This window comes from Ovis aries, chromosome 11, assembly GCF_016772045.2.
Source record: "Ovis aries strain OAR_USU_Benz2616 breed Rambouillet chromosome 11, ARS-UI_Ramb_v3.0, whole genome shotgun sequence".
Classification (NCBI taxonomy): domain Eukaryota; kingdom Metazoa; phylum Chordata; class Mammalia; order Artiodactyla; family Bovidae; genus Ovis; species Ovis aries.
In genome coordinates, this window is record NC_056064.1 from 30,890,449 (window position 1) to 30,911,095 (window position 20,647).

A 20,647-nucleotide genomic window follows, 5' to 3' on the forward strand; every position below is an offset into this window, starting at 1 on the left:
TGATCCACACAGTCAAAGGCTTTGGCATAGTCAATAAAGCAGAAATAGATGTTTTCCTGGAACTCTCTTGCTTTTTCCATGATCCAGCGGATGTTGGCAATTTGAACTCTGGTTCCTCTGCCTTTTCTAAAACCAGCTTGAACATCAGGAAGTTCACGGGTCATGTATAGGTACTTCCATTTATGTCCCATTTTAGATTCCACATATAAATGATATCATATGGGATTAGTCTTTCTGTGTCTGACTTACTTCACTTAGTGTGATCACCTCTAGTTGCATCCATGCTATTGCAAATGACATTACTATGTTCTTTCTGTGGCTGTGTAATATTCCATTGTGTATGTGGACCACATCTTCTTAATCCACTCATCTGTCAATGGACATTTATGTTGTCTCCATGTCCTCGCTCTTGTAACTCCTGCTGCTATGAACGCAGGGGAAGATGATGATGATGAGATGATGTTAGTCACTCACTTGTGTCCACCTCTTTGCGACCCCATGCACTGTAGCCCACCAGGCCCCTCCACCCATGGCATTTCCCAAGCAAGAATACTGGAGTGGGTTGTCATTCCCTTCTCCAGGGGAACTTCCCAACTCAGGGTCAAACCTGCGTTTCCTGTATTGCAGGCTGATTCTTCACTGTCTGGGCCACCAGGGAAGCCCATAGGGGCCAGGTGCACTTTCTTTATTTCAGATCTACACTCCTCCCCACCTCTTAAAGTGAGAGCATCAAGGAAGAAGCAGAAAAGTAGGCAAAATGCATATGCGTGACTTTTCAACACAGTGACCCTATTCTGCAAAAGTGCCCAACCCAGTGGCTCTAACTCTGAATTATCAAATTAGATTCCCTTGTCTTGGGCAGGGGTAAGACAGAGAAGGAAAGGTGGGAGGCATTGCTGGCAGGCAGAAGAAGGAGCTTTGACCGAAACTCTCAACTGAAACTACTTTCTTCATATTTGTTTAACTTAAGAGTGAAGTCGTTCAGTTGTGTCCGACTCTTTGCGACCCCACGGACTGTAGGCTGCCAGGTTCCTCCATCCATGGGATTTTCCAGGCAAGAATACTGGAGTGGGCTGCCATGTCCTTCTCCAATTGTTTAACTTAAAGTCTTTGTTTAAATCAGGCCAAAGTCCTTTTGTATTCACATCCATGAGAGAAAACAGGCTACGTTAATAGGGTGGTTCATATGAGTTCCATCTGAGATTTCATTACTGGTCTAATAATGACATGGGATTTCTGGTTTATTAGGAGTTTTGGGGGGTCCTGCCAATCTATTCTACTCCTTAGAGATCCAGGATCATGTCTGCTTCATCTTTATTACCCCTAGAGTTCTAGAACACACTCTGTGCTTTATACACATTTCTGGAATTGAAACTGATGGGAAACTGAGAAATTGATAGGCAGAGGCTGAATTCCTTCAATGGGTCATTGGCAGTCCAGATTCACCCCTCCCTTCTGGAATGTAGATAGAGACCCTTGGAGATCAGAGCACAGATGTCATCACAGGGGTCACCAAGCAGAACCATGAGTCTCCCTGAGCTCACACACGTTTCACCAGCCCCAGAGGTGGATTTACTGGGAAGACAATGGGGGTCCCCCAACTTGCACTGGCAGTATGGGTACCTGGAGGAGCTGGGAATTCTCCAGAGTTCCAGGTGGGAAAGGGAAGCCAGGTTGTAACTGGGAAATATTTCTGTGTTTCCATTTCTGGTCAGTTGACCACACATCTCAGAAGACTTGAATCACTCCAGGTCACAAGGGTAGCTTAGATTCAAATGGAGATCTCCCTGGCAGCTCCTCTCTCTCCCTTACGTCACATCCCATCCCAGGCTCACTCCAGGCCTCAGGGGGAGAGCAAGTCCCCTGAGAAGTGCAGCGGCTGTGATCAAATTGCAAGTAAGAGCCTTGGGGGCCTGTGGTGCTGTGTTAGCCCGCTGCTCTCAAAACACAGCAGCCTGGAAGATCAGCTTCCCTCGGGATATCCTCTCTTTTTTTTTTTTTTTTTTTCCAGAAAAATTGCTTGCTTAGAGAGGGGGATGGATGAGCTTCTATATGAGCATATTTATATCCATAGATATTCCATGCCATAGGCAGTATAAATCCCAGAGAGCAGATGTCAGCAGCTCCATGCTCAGATGGGAAACTTAAGGAAGGCTACAGTTACTAGTATTTCTTAAACGTGCTCAAAAAAGAAACTACGCTCCCAGACACACACACACACACACACACACTCACACACACACACTCTCTCTCTTTTTTTCCTCTCGCTTTCTCTCCGTCTCTCTCTCCCTCAGTCAGGCCTGCAGAGCAAAAACAATCTACTCCTGTCCAACTCATCTGGGTCAGGCAGACCCTTATCCCAACTTTCACTGCAAGAAGAGTTCTCTGCCAAGTTGCCATGTATCTCTCTTCAGCTCCACAACCCTCAGGATAAAAATCTGTTTGGCTTTTTTTTTTTTTTTTAATGTGGCTCAGAATAGTTTTTTCTCAACTCAGATCATTTAGCAACATTCCTTCTTCCACCAATCTCTCCCCTGTCGAGTACCTCCCTGTCACAGGCATCTCAAAGCTGGCCAGGGTTCTTCCAGGCCCCAGGACATCTCTACTCCCAAATCTCCCTCCCCTTGACCTCTTTTCATTGAAGATCAGGAGCCTGGGGTTCAACCAAGGACAAGAACATGCTGGTAGGGAAAGTGGTCACTTTGTGTCACAAATAACATAATGCCCCTACCCCCTATGTTCACATCTTAACCCCAGGAATCTGTATTTTCCATCACTTGGTGAAGAAGAGTTAAAGAATGCATGTGGGGACTTTCCTTGCAGGCCAGCGGTTAAGACTCTGTGCTTCCAATGCAGGGGCTGTGGGTTTGATCCCTGCTTGGAGAACTAAGTTCCCACATGCCACATGGCATGGCTGAAAAATGAAAAATAAATTTTTTGTTTGCTTCCATATTTATTTCCTTTTAAAATGAATTATATTTGCATGTTCTTTACCTATCTTTTCTTTTTTCAAAAAAATATTTTTAATTGAAGGATGTTTGCTTTACAATATTATGTTGGCTTCCAACATACATCAGCATGAATCAGCCATAGGTATACATATGTCCCCTCCCTCCTAAACCTACCTGCCACCTCCCACCCCATCCCAACCCTCTAGGTAAAATTAGATAGCCAGTGGAAATGCACTGTATGATGCAGAAAGCTCAAATCTAGTGCACTACAATAACCTAAAATTTTTTTAATATTATATAAAAAAAGATTCAGGTGGAATTAAGATTGATAATCAGCTGATCACAGGGTTTATCCAAGGTGGGCCTAGTATAATCACAAGGTCCTTAAACATGGACGAGGGGGACAAAGGGGAGAGGGCAGAGCCATCTCCTGTGAGAATAACTGGGCCCATCAAGACGACTTTGAACCTGAAGAAGCCACGAGACATAAAACATGGGCGCCCTCTAGAAGCTGGAAAGGGCAAGGAAACAGTTCTCCCCTAAATCTTCCACAACGGAAGGTGGTCCTGATAAGACTGGAAGGTTAGCAGGGTGAGACCCACTGTGGACTTGTCACCACCAGAACTGCAAGATAATAAATCTGTGTTATATGAAATTACTCAAGGTGTAATTTATTCCAGCAAGACTAGGAGACTGAGGTCTTCTGCAGGAGCATGTGGCACAGAACCTGAGCTGCTCATGAGCTGCTCCTCCAGGGACAGGATCCTATCTCCAAGAGGAACAAGGACCCGACTGCTCTGCCCCTCTGATGTGTCAGGAGTCAGATGGTCTATTCCAGAAGACCTCAGTTATGCCAACTGCTGGCCAGATCCCAAGGACCCAAGCGTTTGGGCAAGGCCCAAACTCAGAGCATTACAGGTTGTCCCAGGAGGTATGGTCAGATCAGGTCTTCATGTCACCCACTTCTCTTGGAAGGGTTTTGTGCTCTAAGACAATAAGCAGGCATGTATGTAAGTAACAGATGCTCCTTCGAGGCCCCCATGCATAGAACATGGCAGATGAATTCAGCCCAACGCTGTATGCGTATATAGTTTCGTTTTTATTTATGTGCTGCTAGCAATTAAGCAAACTTCTTCAGGTCTTGAGAGCAGGTTTCATTTACAGAGGCGCCTAGCACACCTGGCACATTCTGGATGTGCAGTCCCTTGGGGTCGGATTCGAGATGGATTTGCCCCTAAGGAAGGAGGGACTCCCTCCTAGGAAAAGTCAGTCTTTCCAACCTGAACCCAAGCCCAGCTCCGACCTCGCTCTGCTCCTGAGACTCTCGCTCCTTGAGCCCCGCCCAAGGGAAGGACGCTCTTCAAAAGGCTTCCAACTCTTGCCCCTCCCCCTGGAGGGAGAGCATTGAGCCCCGGCTGGATCTGCAGCCATTCTGACTCCCAGAAAAATCAAAGGCGTTTTGTTTTCTCCGTGGACGTGTGTCCAGGTTTGATAAGGGAACTGCGGGATGTTTGTTCGGTCTCTGCCTCTGCAGATGGGGAGAGAACGTGCGGACCCTGGGAACGCCGGGATCCTAGGTTATTTGTCAGAGCTCCGTGCGCCCTGGGAGCGCGGGAGCGCAAGCGTCTTCCTGGGGCGCGACACACCCCCCGCCGTCTCCCAGGCTGCGGGGAAGGAAAGCCCCCTCCCCGGGGTTCCCCACCCTCCCACCTGGCCCGCCCACCTACGCGCCCAGCGCCGCGCCCCTCCGCTCCCCTCCTCCCCGGCTCCGCCCCCGCCCGCGCCCCCGCATCCCTGCCTCCCACCCCAGCGCAGCCCGAGTCCAGACCGGCTCCCGGGACTCCGGCGGCTGCGAGTCCCGGGCGCCCTCGCTCCTCCTGATTGGTTGAGCTCCTGTCAGTAGTAAAAAAGGATCAGATAGCAAACTGGGGACCTTCATAAAGGCGTGGTGGGGATGCTCGAGGAGCGGGCAGCCTATGACATCAGCCGCGCACGCCTGGGATGCCCGCGGCGCCCGGCCAGACCCCGAGGAGGCGCAGGGTCCCGCCGGCCGAGAGCGCAGTAGCCCCGCTGTGGCGAGCGGGGAGGCCGCCGCTTTCCAGGGGACACGGGTTTCGGTCCCTGGCTGCCGCTGTACTCCTTCCTACCCAGGGGAGCTCGCGGAGAGTTGGATGAATTCTGGGTTGTTCACTTCGGTCAGCTGAGCTCCCGGGAGCCGGTTCCTGGTGGACATCAGGGGGCGTCTGGCTAAGGGACCAGCGGCTGTCTGAGACTCAACTCAACATGACACTCCTGGGGTCTGAGCACTCTTTGCTGATTAGGACCAAGTTCAGATCAGGTAGGGCGAAGACACTGAGCGTTCCTTCTTCAGCTCTTCCTGCTCTTCCACGTCTCAGCTGCACACTGCTTTCCAGTGCACGTTTCAGAGCCCACCTTGGCTCCTGCACCTCTGTCCCCCAGAAGCACATTTGGGAAGTCAAGAATTGTATGAGCCTGGGAGGGGTGGGAGGTGGCTTTCACGTCTTCTGTTGTCAATGCTTTGAGCCGCAGAGGTGGTTTGGTTTGTGAGAAGGCCAATCCTTTTATTTTTGTCTCTGAATCTGTGACTAGAAAAAAAAAATTGGGGGGGGGGGAGGGGTGTGCATCATGAAAGGAGTAACCTTGAAAATGAGCTCATGGGGATTTCAGGTTTGAGAGCTGAGAACTGTGAGAAGATAACCTGGCGCTGGACATTACGTACGGGAGCCACTTCAAATGTAGCTAATCCAAACAAATGTATTTCCCAAAAAAAGTCACTTGGGGAAAGCAAAAATAGCAAATTTGGAGCTCACCAAGTATTCAAAATGACATCACTGTAGGGAAAAAAAAAGTCTAGTGCCACAAATATTTTTTCCCAAACCATCTGATATTTATAAATGGAGACTTTCCCCCCAAATTTCTGTCCCGACAGAGAAACTTCTCCGCGGACACTGAGGGAAGGTGAGTGGGGGAGGAGACAGGGCCTTTAACTGCCCCGCAAACAGGCTGGTGTGTGTACTCACCCCTGGAAGATATTGGTGTGCGGGTCTGCACACTGAGACAGGGTCACTTCTTCAGTTCTTTCTCAGCAGCTCTGTGTAGAATATTGGTTTCAGGAAAGTGATGACAAACTCAATACATGGTACAGCTTCTACCTAGAAGGTGCCATGTCTGCATGCTCAGTCGCTTCAGTCATGACTGACTCTTTGCAACCCTGTGGACTGTATCGCTCCAGGCTCCTCTGTCCATGGGATTCTCCAGGGAAGAATACTGGAGAGGGTTGAATCTTCCTGACCCAGGGATGGAACCCGCACCTCCTGCATTGGGAGGCCCGGGTTCTTTACCACAGCTGCCACCTGGGAAGCCCAGAAGTTGCTGTGAGTTACTTTAAACTGTGATGTGGACATTTCCCATAACAGGTGTTATAAGGATGCTGGCATAGTTTGCTAAGTTTTCCATAGCCTTTCTACATGGGACCACTCAGCATGTCACTTGGAAGGAGGTTACAAAAAATGAGAAGAGTGGATGCTGTAAAATAGGGCCCTCTGGGACCTCCTTAGGTGCGCCTGGCTTTTAGATGTCTGTGGGATCCCATGGAGATTTTCTATGGCTCTGTGCTGTCAAAGCGAGATAAAAACTTAAGAACTTAGGCTCAAGACAAAGCGCCCTGAAACAAGACTCAGCGCCCTGAAGATGCGGGGCGAGTCTGCGAGGCACTAGGTTCTGCAGTGGATTAATCAATCCATCCTTCCCGTGCTGAGGTGAGGTGCTTGGTCCGTTAATCCACTAGAGACGCAGAGACACGGCCACCGCTTCGCAATTTGGTCGGGACCGCAGGGCAACACTGCCACCTTTCTGAAGAGCAGAGGATGTGAGTTTGTTTTGTGAGAAGCTCCACACATTTCAGATACACCCTCACCAGTTCCCTGTAGGGCCGGGGGAGGGCCTGGTTTGTCTCTGGACGGATCTGGGGATGTACTTGATAGTGGAATTTCAGAACAGGCTTGTCAAGCGATGCTTCCCTCAGCTGCAGTGCAGAGGATGGTCGGACGGTTCTCCTAATTCCTGCCTTGGTGGGTTGGTGGAGTCCTGTGTGTCCCAGGCAGGCCTTGCAGACCTGCACCCTGGAGCTTCTGAGAATTCCAATGGCAGCCTCACTTTTGCTGTTCTTGGTTTGTTTGTTTGTTTGTTTTAACTTGGACATGCTTTTGTGTCCCAGAAAGTGTTGCTTTGGGAAAACGTGCTGTCAAAGCAGACAAAGGCGTGCTTAATCTTCTCCCTTCGATAAACAGAGAAACAGAGGGCCTGAAAATGGACAAAGTGGTTTGGTCATCTGAGATGTTAGGAGTTGATGATGTCTTGAAAGATAGAGAAGAAGACACACTGAATGTAAAACTAAGTAGACATCATTTTTCTTATGTGATTATTCTTCCTGGAGATCATTGCTGCTGTAGCTGCAGGAACACAGAAATCTGGCTGGCAGCAGGAGAGCCCAAGGGCCTCTTCAAGAGTCCTCGGTTTACTTTATGGCTAACAATGGATCAAGAAGCCTCTTCTCTGTTTTGATTTCTCTCTCTCTCTTTCTCTCTTGTTTTCTTTCTTTTTTTTTTTTTCTTCTCCTTTTCTTTCACAAACTGCTCAAAATGTAAACTCATAAAACTGTACCTCACTGCTAATGTTTGCTTTGATAGTGGATTCTGGTGTACTTCATTTAAAATGTTTCAAAAAGCAGGAAACAAAATTGTTCTCTGATCATAGTAAGATGGTAGGACTGCTTTATAAGGGAGCAGATAACTGTTTCCACTCTGAAACTAACATTATGGTAACCGTTTCCAACTGACTTTCTATAAACTGTATTTGAGTGGCCTTGTTATTGAACTACAAAGTCTGCTACCAGAGCGATAAATATGAAAGTTTACACGGACAGACATGTTTAGTGATCTAAATTCATCCTACTGGAATGCCAGACTCCCTGGGTTTTTAGCAGGTACCTGTTCTTATCAGCTGCATAACCTGCAACCTTCGATAAATTACATAATTTTCTCTGCCCCAATTTGTTTAGTTTGAATAATGACAAGAATCATAGGGTTGTTGTGACAAATGTGGAAATACAAGTAGAGCATTTTTTAAAAATGCCTGGCACTTAGTAACCCATCAAAAAAAATACTGTTCTATTATTCATATTCATTCACAGGGTGGTCCTAGGCTTGTCATTTCTTCCCTGTGACTCTTGGTTGCTTCATCTGTAAATGTCTAGGTTGGGCTCGGTGATTTCTCCCACCCTTGGGAAACATTTTACGGTTCTGTGAAAATGCAAAGATCGGGAATAAGTAAAATTGTGATCGGGCTGTGTGTCAGTTGGGCATTCATCATAGACAGTCTACTTAAGTGCAGTCATTTTAGTGTTGTTTTTGAATTAACCACATTTTATTGTATTTTGTCTTCTAGTTCTGTCAATATCTGTAGTCAGTACCACTGTTGATAATTTTCTTCATTACCATAATCCTGTGCTAGTAAGACACAAGGACCCGTATGCGTGCACACACGCGCACACACACAGACACACACGCCATGCACAAAGGATCAAAAAGGAGAGAGAGGTCTATTAGCCAGTTTCCCTCTTAAAGAACTGTTGTCTTTCTTTTGCTTTGTTCTCTTTTTCTCTTCTTCCCATCCAAACAGCCCGTACAAAGGTGGACGCTGGTTTCTGCCCTGACCTTGACTCTATCTCCCAGAAATTTAGGGTTGTCAAGCTTTAGCAAATCAAAATGCAAGATGCCTAGTTGAATTTGAGATAAGCAATGATTAGTTTTTAGCCTGTTGCAATATTAGAAGCATACTTTCACCTACACTGGACGTTCTGCATTTTCTGTGGTAGCTGGGCTATAAAACTATGTATATTCACCAAATTTAATTGGTCTCTTCAGATCTCTTTTTTTTTTTTTTCATCTACAAAATAGAGGATCTGAGTGGTTCATCTTTGCAGTTAGTTTTTAAATTTTCCCGAATGAATAGCCCGAGTACTTCTGTAAACTTTTGGTGACTATAAGCTTCATCAAAGCATCACTATGTCATTTTTTAACTGTCATATCCTTGGGGAACTGGACATAGAGTAGATGTTCAGTAACTTTTTCTTACGTGGATTGATGAATAATTCACACCTGCCATCTTTATAATTTGTTAGTTTCATTCAGTTACTAAATCGTGTCTGACTCTTGTGAGCCCACGGGCTGTAGCCCGCCAGGCTTCTCTGTCTATGGGATTTCTCAGGCAAGAATACTGGAGTAGGTTGCTATTTCCTTCTCCAGGGGATCTTCCCAACTCAGGAATAGAACCCACGTCTCCTGCTTTGGCAGGCGGGTTCTTTACCACTGAGCCACCAGGGAAGCCCTGACTTTATGATTAGCCCATTATTATTCTAAGTTTATTCTGAAGGCAGTCTTTTCAGTTGCTTCATATGTTCAGTGTTCTTTTCATACTTTGGTATTTTGTGAGAACAAAACACCATAGCCTGGGTAGCAAAACAACAGACATTCATTTTCTCTGGGGGTGGAAGTCCAGCATTACCATCATGGTAATTTTCTGGTCAGAGTTCTCTCCCTGGCTTGCAGACGGTCGCTTTTTCACTGTGTCCTCACATGGCAGAGAGAAAGACAGGCAGATAGACAGTGAGGTCTCTGATCTCTTCTCACAAGGACCCTGATCTCATCACGAGGGCCTCACTATGGAGTCCTCGTCTAAACCTAATTATTCCCAAAGGCTTCAAACCTAGTTATTCCCAAAGTCCTTCATCTCCAAGGACATCCCTGATGGTCCAGTGGTTAAGACTCCAATCTCCCAGGGCAGAGGATTCTGGTTTGATCCCTTGTCGGGAAACTAGATCCTGCATGCTGCAACTGAGACCCAGCCAGCCAAATAAGTAAAGTAAATAAACCAAGTCTGTAAAAAAAAAAAAAATACTATCACATACAGAGGTTAGTGCTTCAGCATGTGAATTTAGTATGTGGTGGGTGGGTGGGGGGCACAGTTCAGTCCATAAGAACAGTTAAGATCACATACTCAGGTGCCATGGGTTAGGGTGTGGACATCTTTGGGGAAAGAGACATTATTCTGCCTATGAGAGTGGCGGCCACTATGCCATTCCTCACTGTAGCCCCTCCACATGCCTCTGTCCTACAGACTGTGTTCTTCAGCCCTTTTCCCTGCATATGGATTATCCAGCCTTAATCCCATTGTTGTCTGCAGGGTGGTCCCCAGAAGACTCATTTCATAGTATGTTAAAGTTGTTCAGCAGGAAATTTGAGGGATGCAAGGACTTCCTTAGTGGTCCAGGCATTAAGACTTCACCTTCTAATGCAGGGGATTCGAGTTCGATCCCTGGTTGGAGAACTACGATCCCACATGCCTCTTAGGGAAAAACAAAACAAAACAAAACAAAACAAAAACAAAAACAAGATAGAAGCAATATGGTAACAAACTCAATAAAGTCCTCTAAAAAAATAGCTCACATCAAAACAAAAAAATGGAAAGAGGGAAGAGAGTATAGTGAAAAATTAAATTGTATTTTTAATTGCAGAATTTCTGAAGACTTTACTATTTCTAATGTCAGTTATGAGCTTCTAAAAGGCAGTGATTCCCAGCCATGTTTCACCTTCATTCACGCAGCACCTCAGAGGGCAAGTTTAGCTGGATAGACACATCATGGAAAATTTTTTCTGGACACAGAGCCTCACAGTTTCCGAGCGTGATTTCTCTAATGGGGTTAATCTCTACACGTAGGTCACTGACAGGCCCTCCGCACCAGCCAGGTGTAAACTCTGATGCTTTTCCTTCCCCCACCTCACTCCTCAAACCTCTGTTATTTATTGTCACCAGTGCCCCATCCCAGGAATATCCATCAGAGGCTTATATATAATCCCTGTCCCCAAGGAACTCACAGGCCACCTGGAAAGTGCTGAAAAATGCTATATGAGAGTTACATATTTATGCATTCATTCAACAGACATGCGTGAATATCTCTTTCCTGTTGCCCTTGTAAGGGAGGCTGTGTTAGGAGCTGGGGGTCTGTTTGGGGAGCAAAACAGACCTAGCTCGTGTCCTCACATGGGATGTTAGAGCCAACCCTCCAATTCTCTGTGTGCGATTCCTTTAAGCTGTGCTGTCTAAAAGCCCATGGGACAACACAGTTAGCTGGATCCTAGAAGATGAGCGTATTTCAAGGCCTAAGTCGGAATTTAAAATCTTTTGTAAAAACCAGAGGAGGAGGACTTCCCTGATAATCCAGTGGTTGAGAATTTGCCTTCCAATGCAGGGGAATGTAGGTTCAATCCCAAGTCAGAGAACTAAGATCCCACATGCTATAGGGCACCACAACCAGAGTGAAGCTGGTGCGATGCAGCCAAAAACAAATTTAAAAATAGATTTTTTTTTTAAGCTAGAGGAATGTTCAGTCAGGCCACCTGCCTGAGACCATTACTTTCACCTCATATACTAGGGGTGGGTGGTTGGCTTCCCTAGCATCTTCATTACCATGGCAACACCCCCAAATTCCCCTCCACACCTAACCATCCTTATTATTATCCATAGCTCTAACCACTACAGCAGACACTAAACTTAGTTTTACTTGGTTATTTGTGTATTTGTCCACGAGGGCAGGAATTTTTGTTTGTTCCTTCATTTTCACTGCTTTCTTCCCTGGCACCTAAAACAGTGATGGGCATAGATTAGGCACTGTTAAAAATGCCTTGAATGAGTACATTTTATTTTCCCACCAAAGACTATTTAGAAACAATAAAAGTAAACAGGGTATGTTTCTATATATTTTTTAGGCATATTGGTGTCAAGGGTAGGGGCTTAAAACTATTAACAACAACAACAACAAAAAAGAATGAGTGGATATAAATACAGAATTCTGAAAAGTAGTTTCCTCTGGAGTGGGAGACGCAGGGAGACTAGATACGGATGTGATCCAAGGGGAGAGAAAGTTATCGTGATGCTGGTTTTAGCTTGATTGGTGGTGACATGCACGCTGATTATTAAGCAAATGAATTAAATTGAAAGATGCTTGCTTCTTGGAAGAAAAGCTATGATAAACCTAGACAGCATATTAAAAAGCAGAGACATCACTTTGCCAACACATGTCCATATACTCAAAGCTATGGTTTTTCCAGTAGTCATGTACAAATGTGAGAGTTAGTCCATAAAGAAGGCTGAGTGCTGAAGAATTGATGCTTTCAAATTGTGGTGCTGGAAAAGACTCTTGAGAGTCCCTTGGACTGCAAGGAGATCAAACCAGTCAATAGTAAAGGACATCAACCTTGAATATTCACTGGAAGGACGGATGCTAAAGCTGAAGCTCCATACTTTGGCCACCTGATGCGAAGAGCCAACTCACTGGAAAAGACCCTGATGCTGGGAAGGACTGGAGGCAAAAGGAGAAGAGGACTGCAGAGGATGCGATGGGAAGATAGCATCACTGACTCAGTGGACATAAATCCGAGCAAACTCCGGGAGATAGTGAAGGACAGAGGAGCCTGGCATGCTGCAGTCCATGGAGTCGAAAAGAATCAAACACAGCTTAGTGGCTGAACAACAGCATTCATGGGTCAGTGATGACAATGTGACCTGTCCTAAGGATAATAATGAATCCAATTTACTGTACCTGGCATCTTTGGAAAAATGAAAACGTAAGTTTTTTAAGACCATAAAGAGTAGCCTTCCTCTTTTATCTGCTACAGTGCATGATAGACACAGTAAGATTTTGTCAAATTGGATTGAACCAAATTTAATGGTTTCTGATCGAATTGAGTTGAACTGGAGAATTAACAGGATTGCACGGCAGATGTCCAAGTGCTCAACTGGAGGCATAGGGTTTTACGTACCTCAGAAAAGCCGAACATAAATAGGAGATGTTGGCACATAATGTGGTCTTTCATCTTCTTCATTCTCATGTGCCCAGCACAGCCTCCCTAGTCTTCTATCGGATGGTCTTGCATCTCTGCCTAGATCAGGAAGGTGAAGTCAGCAAGTGTATTTCCCAGGTACCAGCCTCTGAAGTCTCATGCCCGCTCTCCAGTGGGTAGAACTTAGAACTATGCAGGAGCCCACACACCCTCCCTGACTCACAATCCTGGGAAAGTCAGCTCAGCTCGCTGGGTACCTGTTTCCATGCTGGCAAAATGGTTCCTGCCATTTGTGAGGGAAAGACCTTTGTAGAATTACTGAGGCTTTCTCTACATTCCGCACATGAGAAGGGATTACTTGGTCTGGTGGCTTGTGAATTGCACTAGAGAGAGGCATGGAATGATGAGTTCGATAGACATAAATAAGATTTTTTTTCATTAGTTAATGTTGGGCTGCACTGGGTCTTTGTTGCTATGCACAGGCTTTCTCTCGTTGCAGCTAATGGAGGCTGCTCTCAGGTTGTGGGGATGGGCTTCTCTTTGTGGGGGCTTCTCTTGTTGTGGAGAACAGGCTCTAGAGCAAGGTTCAGCAGTTGCCGTGCATGGTCTTAGCTACGCCATGGCATGTGGAATCTTCCTGGACCAAGGATTGAACCCATGTCCCCAGCATTAGCAGGTGGATTCTTAACCACTGGACCACCAGGGAAGTCCTAAATATGATTTTTAAGACATCAGCAACAACCATTAGCCAAATAACAAATTTTTCCAGTCGTATGATTTTAGTACTCAGATTTTCAGCTTTATTGAGCAGACAGCATTTGTTTAAATCAGCGATTTTTTGCAGTCATTTCCATCCTGACATCATCCAGAATAGCTGGTAAGTCAAGCTTTACTTAACTAGATTTGAATTGCTTTAAAAAAAATTTTTTTTTCCTGTCACACTGCATGGCTTGTGGGATCTTCCTTCCTTGACCAGGAATTGAACCCACACTTCCTTCAGTGAGAGTGCAGAATCCTGACTGCTTGACCACCAGGAAATTCTCTGAATTAATATTTTTAGGTAAAAAACAAGGGTCTCCAAATTTTGTTACAATAAGATGTATCATTTATTCCCAGAAATTTAGAATAAATAAGGCTGATTCCCGACTTCAATTTTTACAGAGCATAGCAAAGTGCTCCCTGGAACCGCTGAGGAAAGAATCATTTCTTTCTTTTCTCCTGTTAGTTGAAGGAAGATAAATTCTCCTATTCCCCTATAGATGCTACTAGAATACTTCTCTTACATTTCAGCCACTGCAGTTGATGTTTGCTGTATTCAGACACCTTAGATCATTAGAGAAAGCAGTAGGATTTGAGCAGTAGAAGCAGTGGCTTAAGCCACTGTAATATTGTAAAATGTATTTATTGGGTCCCCCATCTAGAACCTCAGTCATCACTGGGTATGTGTAGCAATGGTCAGTGATTACAGCCTCTCAAATTCTCAGTATGTCTTGCCTAACATCTCCATCTGAACTACCTCTCAAATAAGTTATCCAGCCCTCAATCTGGGTCTCTTTCCCCTTAGACTCTTAAATGGTACAAAGGCATCAGTTCTTTCTTATTAAATATAGTCCAGTAGCCCCCGGGAATGTCCCTGTTCCACAGATAAGGACTGGAAAATACCCCGTAAGCAGTTTTTCACTTTCCTATTTCCGGGAACTCTCCTTTCAGGAAGTCGTTCAATTTTGTTGTCCTCATGACTGGTTAGTCTGGCTTCTTATCCAAGGTAAAGTTCCACATGGAACTTTTCAATTCTCAGTTTTACAGTGAGTAACTGATGAGGCATAAAATGTTAGAAGATGATTTTCTTTAAATTTATTTATTTTTTAATTGAAGGATAACTACTTTATAGAATTGCGTTGGTTTCTGCCAAATATCAACATGAATCAGCCATAGGTATATTATGTCCCCTCTCTCTTCAACCTTCTTCCCACCTCCCTAGAAGATAGTTTTAAATTTAGTGCCCTCCCCAAAGACACAGAGAAATGTCAGTAAATGTTACATATTATCTCATTTCTTGATCAAATGGCAATTAAAAAGCATTCTTTTTTTTGTATTTTTAAAATTTTTATATGATGTTTAAGTTACTTTCCATTTATAGTTATTACAAAATGTTGACTATATTCCTCATGTTGTATAACACATCCTTGAGCCTATTTTATACCCAGAAGTTTGTACCTCTTAATCCCCTATACCTGTATTGGTCCTCCCCATCTTCTCCACTGGCAGCCACTAATTTGTTCTCTATATATGTGAGTCTGCTTCTTTTTTTGTTATATTTATGTGTTATAGCTTGTTGTATTTTTTAGATCCCGCATATCAGTGGTATCATACAGTATTTATCTTTTTTCATATGACTTATTTCACTTAGCGTAATGCCCTCCGAGTCCATCCACGTTGCTGCAAGTGACAAATTTTCATTCCTCTTTATGGTTGAGTAATATTCCACTGTGTGTAAATACCATGTCTTCTTCATCTATTTATCTTTATCCAGGTGTTGATGGACACTCTGGTTATTTCTATATCTTGGCATTTATAGATGATAATATTGTCCAGTACTCTTGCCTGGAAAATCCTATGGATGGAGGAGCCTGGCAGGCTGCAGTCCATGGGGTCGCGAAGAGTCGGACACGACTGAGCGACTTCCCTTTCACTTTTCACTTTCATCCATTGGAGAAGGAAATGGCAACCCACCCCAGTGTTCTTGCCTGGAGAATCCCAGGGACGGGGGAGCCTGGTGGGCTGCTGTCTCTGGGGTCGTACAGAGTCAGACACAACTGAAGTGACTTAGCAGCAGCAGCAGCGTTGTGAATGTTGGGGTGTGTGTATCTTTTCAAATTAACATTTTGGTGTTTTTTAAAGATAAACCCAGGAATGGAATTGCTGAATTACCTGGTTGTTATATTTCTAGTGTTTTGAAGAACTTCCATACTATTTTCCACAGTGGAGGCACCAATTTATATTCTCAGCAATAGTGCATAAGGGTTGCCTTTAAACAGAAACAATTTTGAAAGTTGAATTTTTAAACTTAGCAAATTAGGGATCAAAACATACCAGAAACTACCAGAAGCGTTCAAGCATAGAACAAAGACCTAAAAAGACCCATTCTCAGTGATGATCTCCGGGTATCTAGACAATAAGTAATCTTTAATCTTTCTTCTGTTCTCTCTTATATTCCTATATTCCTTATTTCGATGGTCTATTCAGTGTCTCCTGCATCTTCTGTAGTCATCGAGGATAACTTGGGTGATTCATAAATTAGCAGTGGGCTTTGCTTGCATGTTTATGTTTAAGCCACGGAGTCACAGGAGATAAAGGTTCCTGATTGGAGGAGGTGCTGAGCCAAGTTGGCTGAATACCTGGGAGGTTGAAGTTGTTATAAATTCCTACCAATCCAAGAACATGTTCACATTCAAATTACAACAGAGAAAACCTGGTCCCCAGCTGAGACTGAACACTGACAAGACCTCTGGTTAATTTATGTTGGAAAATTCCAATATGTATGTTGTGATACAGACCCTGCTATCTCGCTGACCTGGGTTCAGATTCTGGCTCCTCCATTCCTGTGAACTTGAGCGTATTCTTCAAGCTCTCCTCTTATCCATCCGAGAACATGGGACCAAAAAATGCCTGCTCCATGGAAATTTTGTGGGGCTTTAGTGAAAAGGCAAATAAAAAGTATTTGATCTAGTACAAGGATGCCCTTGTTGTTGTTGTTGTTGTTCAGTTGCTAAGTTGTGTCTGACTCTGCGACCCCATGGACTGCAGCACTCCAGGCTCTCCTACCCTTCACTCTCTCCCAGAGTTTGTCAAACTCATGCCCATTGAATCGGTGGTGCCATTCAACCATCTCTTCTTCTGCTGCCCTGTCTCCGTTTGCCTTCATGTGTCTATAGACTTCAACAAAGCTAGCAATTTTATTCACAGATTAATATTCATCATTTTATCCTTCCCTACATCCATATACTATAGGCTGTTGTACAGTATTTTTAAATACCTTTAATATTATTATAAAATATCATATTGTTTGTAAATTACCAACCACTAGCCTCTGATGATTATGTCATAAGATTTGCTGCTAACTCTCCTCATTGCTTTCTTTTTTTAAGATATCTTTTAACATGGACCATTTTTAAAATATTTATTTTTATTTGTTTATTTATTTGTCTGTGCCACGTCTTAGTTACAGCATGTGGGATCTAGTTCCCTGACCAGGGATCGAACCCAGGCCCCCATATTGGGAATGTGGAGTTTCAGCCACTGGATCAACAAGGGAGTCCTTGGACCATTTTAATATCTTTACTGAATTTGTTACAATATTGTTTCTGTCTTATGTTTTGGTTTTTTGGCTGTGAGTCATGTGGAATCTAAGCCCTGCCCCCCAGCTGGGAATCGAACCTGCACCCTCTGCATTGGAAAATGAAGTCTTAACCACTGGACGGCCAAGGAAGTCCCTCATTTCTTTTCAACCCCAGGTGGTGTTTGCAAGTAATACAGATAATCATTATCATTGTAGCGTTTACAATATATTCTATAAATATTTTATATACATACTATTACTTATTCCCTCTCTTTCAAAAAAACTTTTTGAGGAAGACATTGTTATCATTTTCATTCTCCAGACAGAGGTGGTGGTTGTTCAGCTCAGTCTTAATGTGTTTCCGGTGAGAGCCGGATCTTGCAAGGTTACCAGTCAGCTCTAAGGATGAGCATGGCGGCTGTTCTTCCAGCTTCCCTGATATCCCAGATCCTCCACCTTGAGAACTGAAAATGTCATTCCGTCTAAAGCTGAAACCAAGGTGGGGAACTCTGACTACAGGGAGCAGTGCCTGGGGTTCAGACAGCAGTCTGCTAAATTGTAACACCTTTTATTTTTTATGGTGAATTAAACTCTCAAGTCATTGTGCTTATATTTTCATAACAACTCTGTGAGATTGCAAAACTGGTCGTGCAGATGAGGAGACCTGAGGGTCAGGGATGTTAAGAAATTTTCCCAAGGTCCCTCAGTAGATTTAGAACCAGAGCCTAGGCTCTGGGCTCCCAGAACCAAGTTGGCCACGTGATCCTCTGAGGAACACACAGCCACGGGGAAGCACTGATGGTGCCGAGATGGGTAAGCCAGTCACTCTCAACAAAATAAATGGTCCTTCTGCTTAGAGCTGTTTTAGCACGAAGCAGCCATCTCCTCTGGCTTCAAGATAGAAAGGACTGAATTAGGAGAGGTGGAATTCAGCAAGTTCTACTGAGAGGAGAACTGACTAGGCATAGAAACAAAGGAGCCTTTGGCTTCAGTAAAGCACCACCCTCTGCAGAAGTTTCTGGTCTTAGCACATAGACTAGAACCCAGCACCATGGAACGTCCCAGAGACAGGAAATGTTCCAGCTAGAATACTGGCGTGGGTTGCCATTTCCTCCCTCAGGGGATCCTCCCAACCCAGGGATCGAACCTGCCTCTCTTACATCTCCTGCATTGGCAGGCATCTTCTTTAACCACTTGTGCCACCAGGGAAGTCCTGAAACATTATGTTTGATAGTTTCAAAACCTTGTTTAAAAAAAAAAAAAAAAAGAGCAGGGCCAAGATTATTTCCTAATGTGTAAAAAAAATGTAATATACCTATATATTCTATTTTCCCTGTATCTCACGTTTCCCATGACGGGTGGGCACTGGCAGGTGGAAATGGGAGTTTCTTTCCTCCAGAACCCCCACCCCCACCCCCAGCATCAGCTTTCAAGGAAAGCAGGTCAAACAGCAGGTGCTGGTCCGCACAGGCTCCTCCGGCCTCCCCGGGCGTGAGCGCGCTGTCCGCCTAATTCACTTATGGCTGGAGGCCGCGGAACACATAAACAGGCAGGGAAAGCCTCTGGGAGGAATCTTGATGCCCAAATGGAGCCATTTGTCTTCTGAAATGATTGTTTGAAATTGTTTATGTCAGTTGCTGAGTTGCTGTTCTGCGCTCCAGGGACCTGTTTGCGATGGAGGAAAAAATTTCCCCACAGCTGAGCAGGCAGGGCTCAGCGGGCAGGTCTATGACAGCGTGGCCTGAGGCTGGCTGGTCCTCCCCACACAGGGAGGACTTTGGGGACACGCACCACAGTCCTGTAGAGCACCCCAAGAATGATCGCATGCTCACTGCTTACTGGGTATGGCTATTAGTACATCACACATATGTTACACTAACTGACTCCTCACAACAGTCCTAGGGGGTGGTACCTTGGCCCCCTGTCTGTCCCCCCACATTCAAAGATGGAGAAATTGGAGCACGTAGCCCCAGAGGACATCTCATAAAACTCCACGAGTAGTAAATGGAAAAGCTGGGACTTGCACGTACCCACCCCTGGCTTCAGAGCCCATGTCTGTGGCTCCTGCCCTGTACTGCTCTTCACAGGCATCTAGACTGGCCAGAGCTGGCCTCCTCATCCCATCCTCTCTGCCAGAGAGCAGGTGAAGAGCGCCTTCTGTCCCCTTATTGACGTTGTCAGCCCCACGGGACGTCCACTCGAGGCCCGCATTCCTCCTGTCTCTAGTGTCTTGAAATATTGTAACATAAAGCCTTCGGCTCACAGACCTGGCAGCTGGCTGCGTGAGAGAGAATTCCTTTTGAGGCCTGAATTAGTCTTCTTCAAATGTTTTGACAAACTGAGAGCGTGGTGCTTAGGGAAAGGGTCGCTTTGCAGTGTTTGTATGAGCAGACGCCGTTCTCAAACAACTCGACTCTGTGCGTGAGGCTTAATCACCGACACAACCGCGTGGTCAGCCCAAGCTGGGGCTCTTGGCATGTGAACATGCCCGTGGTTTTCTACCCGACATGTGTCCAGCGCTGGAAGCTGGCCTGAATTCGTGTGTCTCCTTCGTGTGTCTCGAAGGAAGCAGAGTCAGGACGTCCTGTGAGGTGAAGAAAGAACTGTGGTGCCTGGTCCCAGCCTCTTTCCTGTGCTCATCTGTGAGGACCGCTCAGGCCAGTCCAGCAGCCCCCAGGCTCCCCTTCTCTGTCTGACCACAAAAGGTTACTTCCGTCACCCGATGGTCATTTTCTCCTCCTCTTTCTGGATGTCCCCAGACATGGATGGGTGGACGGTCCACTTCTGTCCTTCTTGGTCACTGTGACCCCTTGGCTGCATGTCAGTGCACAGGGTAACAGTGGCCAAGGGAACAGTTATTATTGGTACCTGGACTCTGAAGGTGAGGAGCAGGATGTGCTCAGATGTCAACAGGACACATGAAAATAATCCCTGGCTTTCAGCCTTGTTTGAGAAACACGGCCAGGATTGGGGCAGGAACAATGTAGACAGCCTGGCCTAAAAGGCCACCTTCTCTCAGCTCTCATCGGCTTGTCTCCTCTGTACCAGGTGGGCTGATGCCTGTGTACCCCAACCGAGACAATATCAGACCCATGAGTGATGCAGGCTGCTCCTGGGAGGGCTGTTTGTCCCAGCGTTGGAAAATACCAGGTCAGTCAGTTCAGTCGCTCACTGGTGTCCGACTCTTTGCAACCCTATGGACGGCAGCACCCCAGGCTTTCCCGTCCGTCACCAACTGCCAGAGCTTACTCAAACTCATGTCTGTTGACTCAGTGATGTCATCCAACCATCTCGTCCTCTGTTGTCCCCTTCTCTTCCTGCCTTCAATCTTTCCTAGCATCAGAGTCTCTTCCAATGAGTCAGTTCTTCGCATCAGGTGGCCAAAGTATTAGAGCTTCAACTTCAGCATTAGTCCTTCCAATAAATATTCAGGACTG

At 45.4% G+C, this 20,647-nt stretch overlaps 1 protein-coding gene across 7 annotated transcripts in view; it reads left to right on the plus strand.

Annotated features, from left to right (window-relative positions):
- The first annotated feature begins 4,913 nt into the window (after positions 1-4,913).
- The window catches only part of MYOCD (myocardin), an 88,384-nt gene continuing 72,650 nt past the window's right edge, over positions 4,914-20,647 (plus strand). For 6 of the 7 annotated variants that reach the window (XM_027974867.2, XM_042255682.1, XM_042255681.1 and 3 more), the window contains exon 1: positions 4,914-5,289. In XM_027974867.2, coding sequence (XP_027830668.1) covers positions 5,235-5,289 — 55 coding nt within the window. In that variant the 5' untranslated portion in view covers positions 4,914-5,234. The remainder of the gene's footprint in view (positions 5,290-20,647) is intronic. The other variant, XM_027974868.3, reaches the window with a different exon arrangement.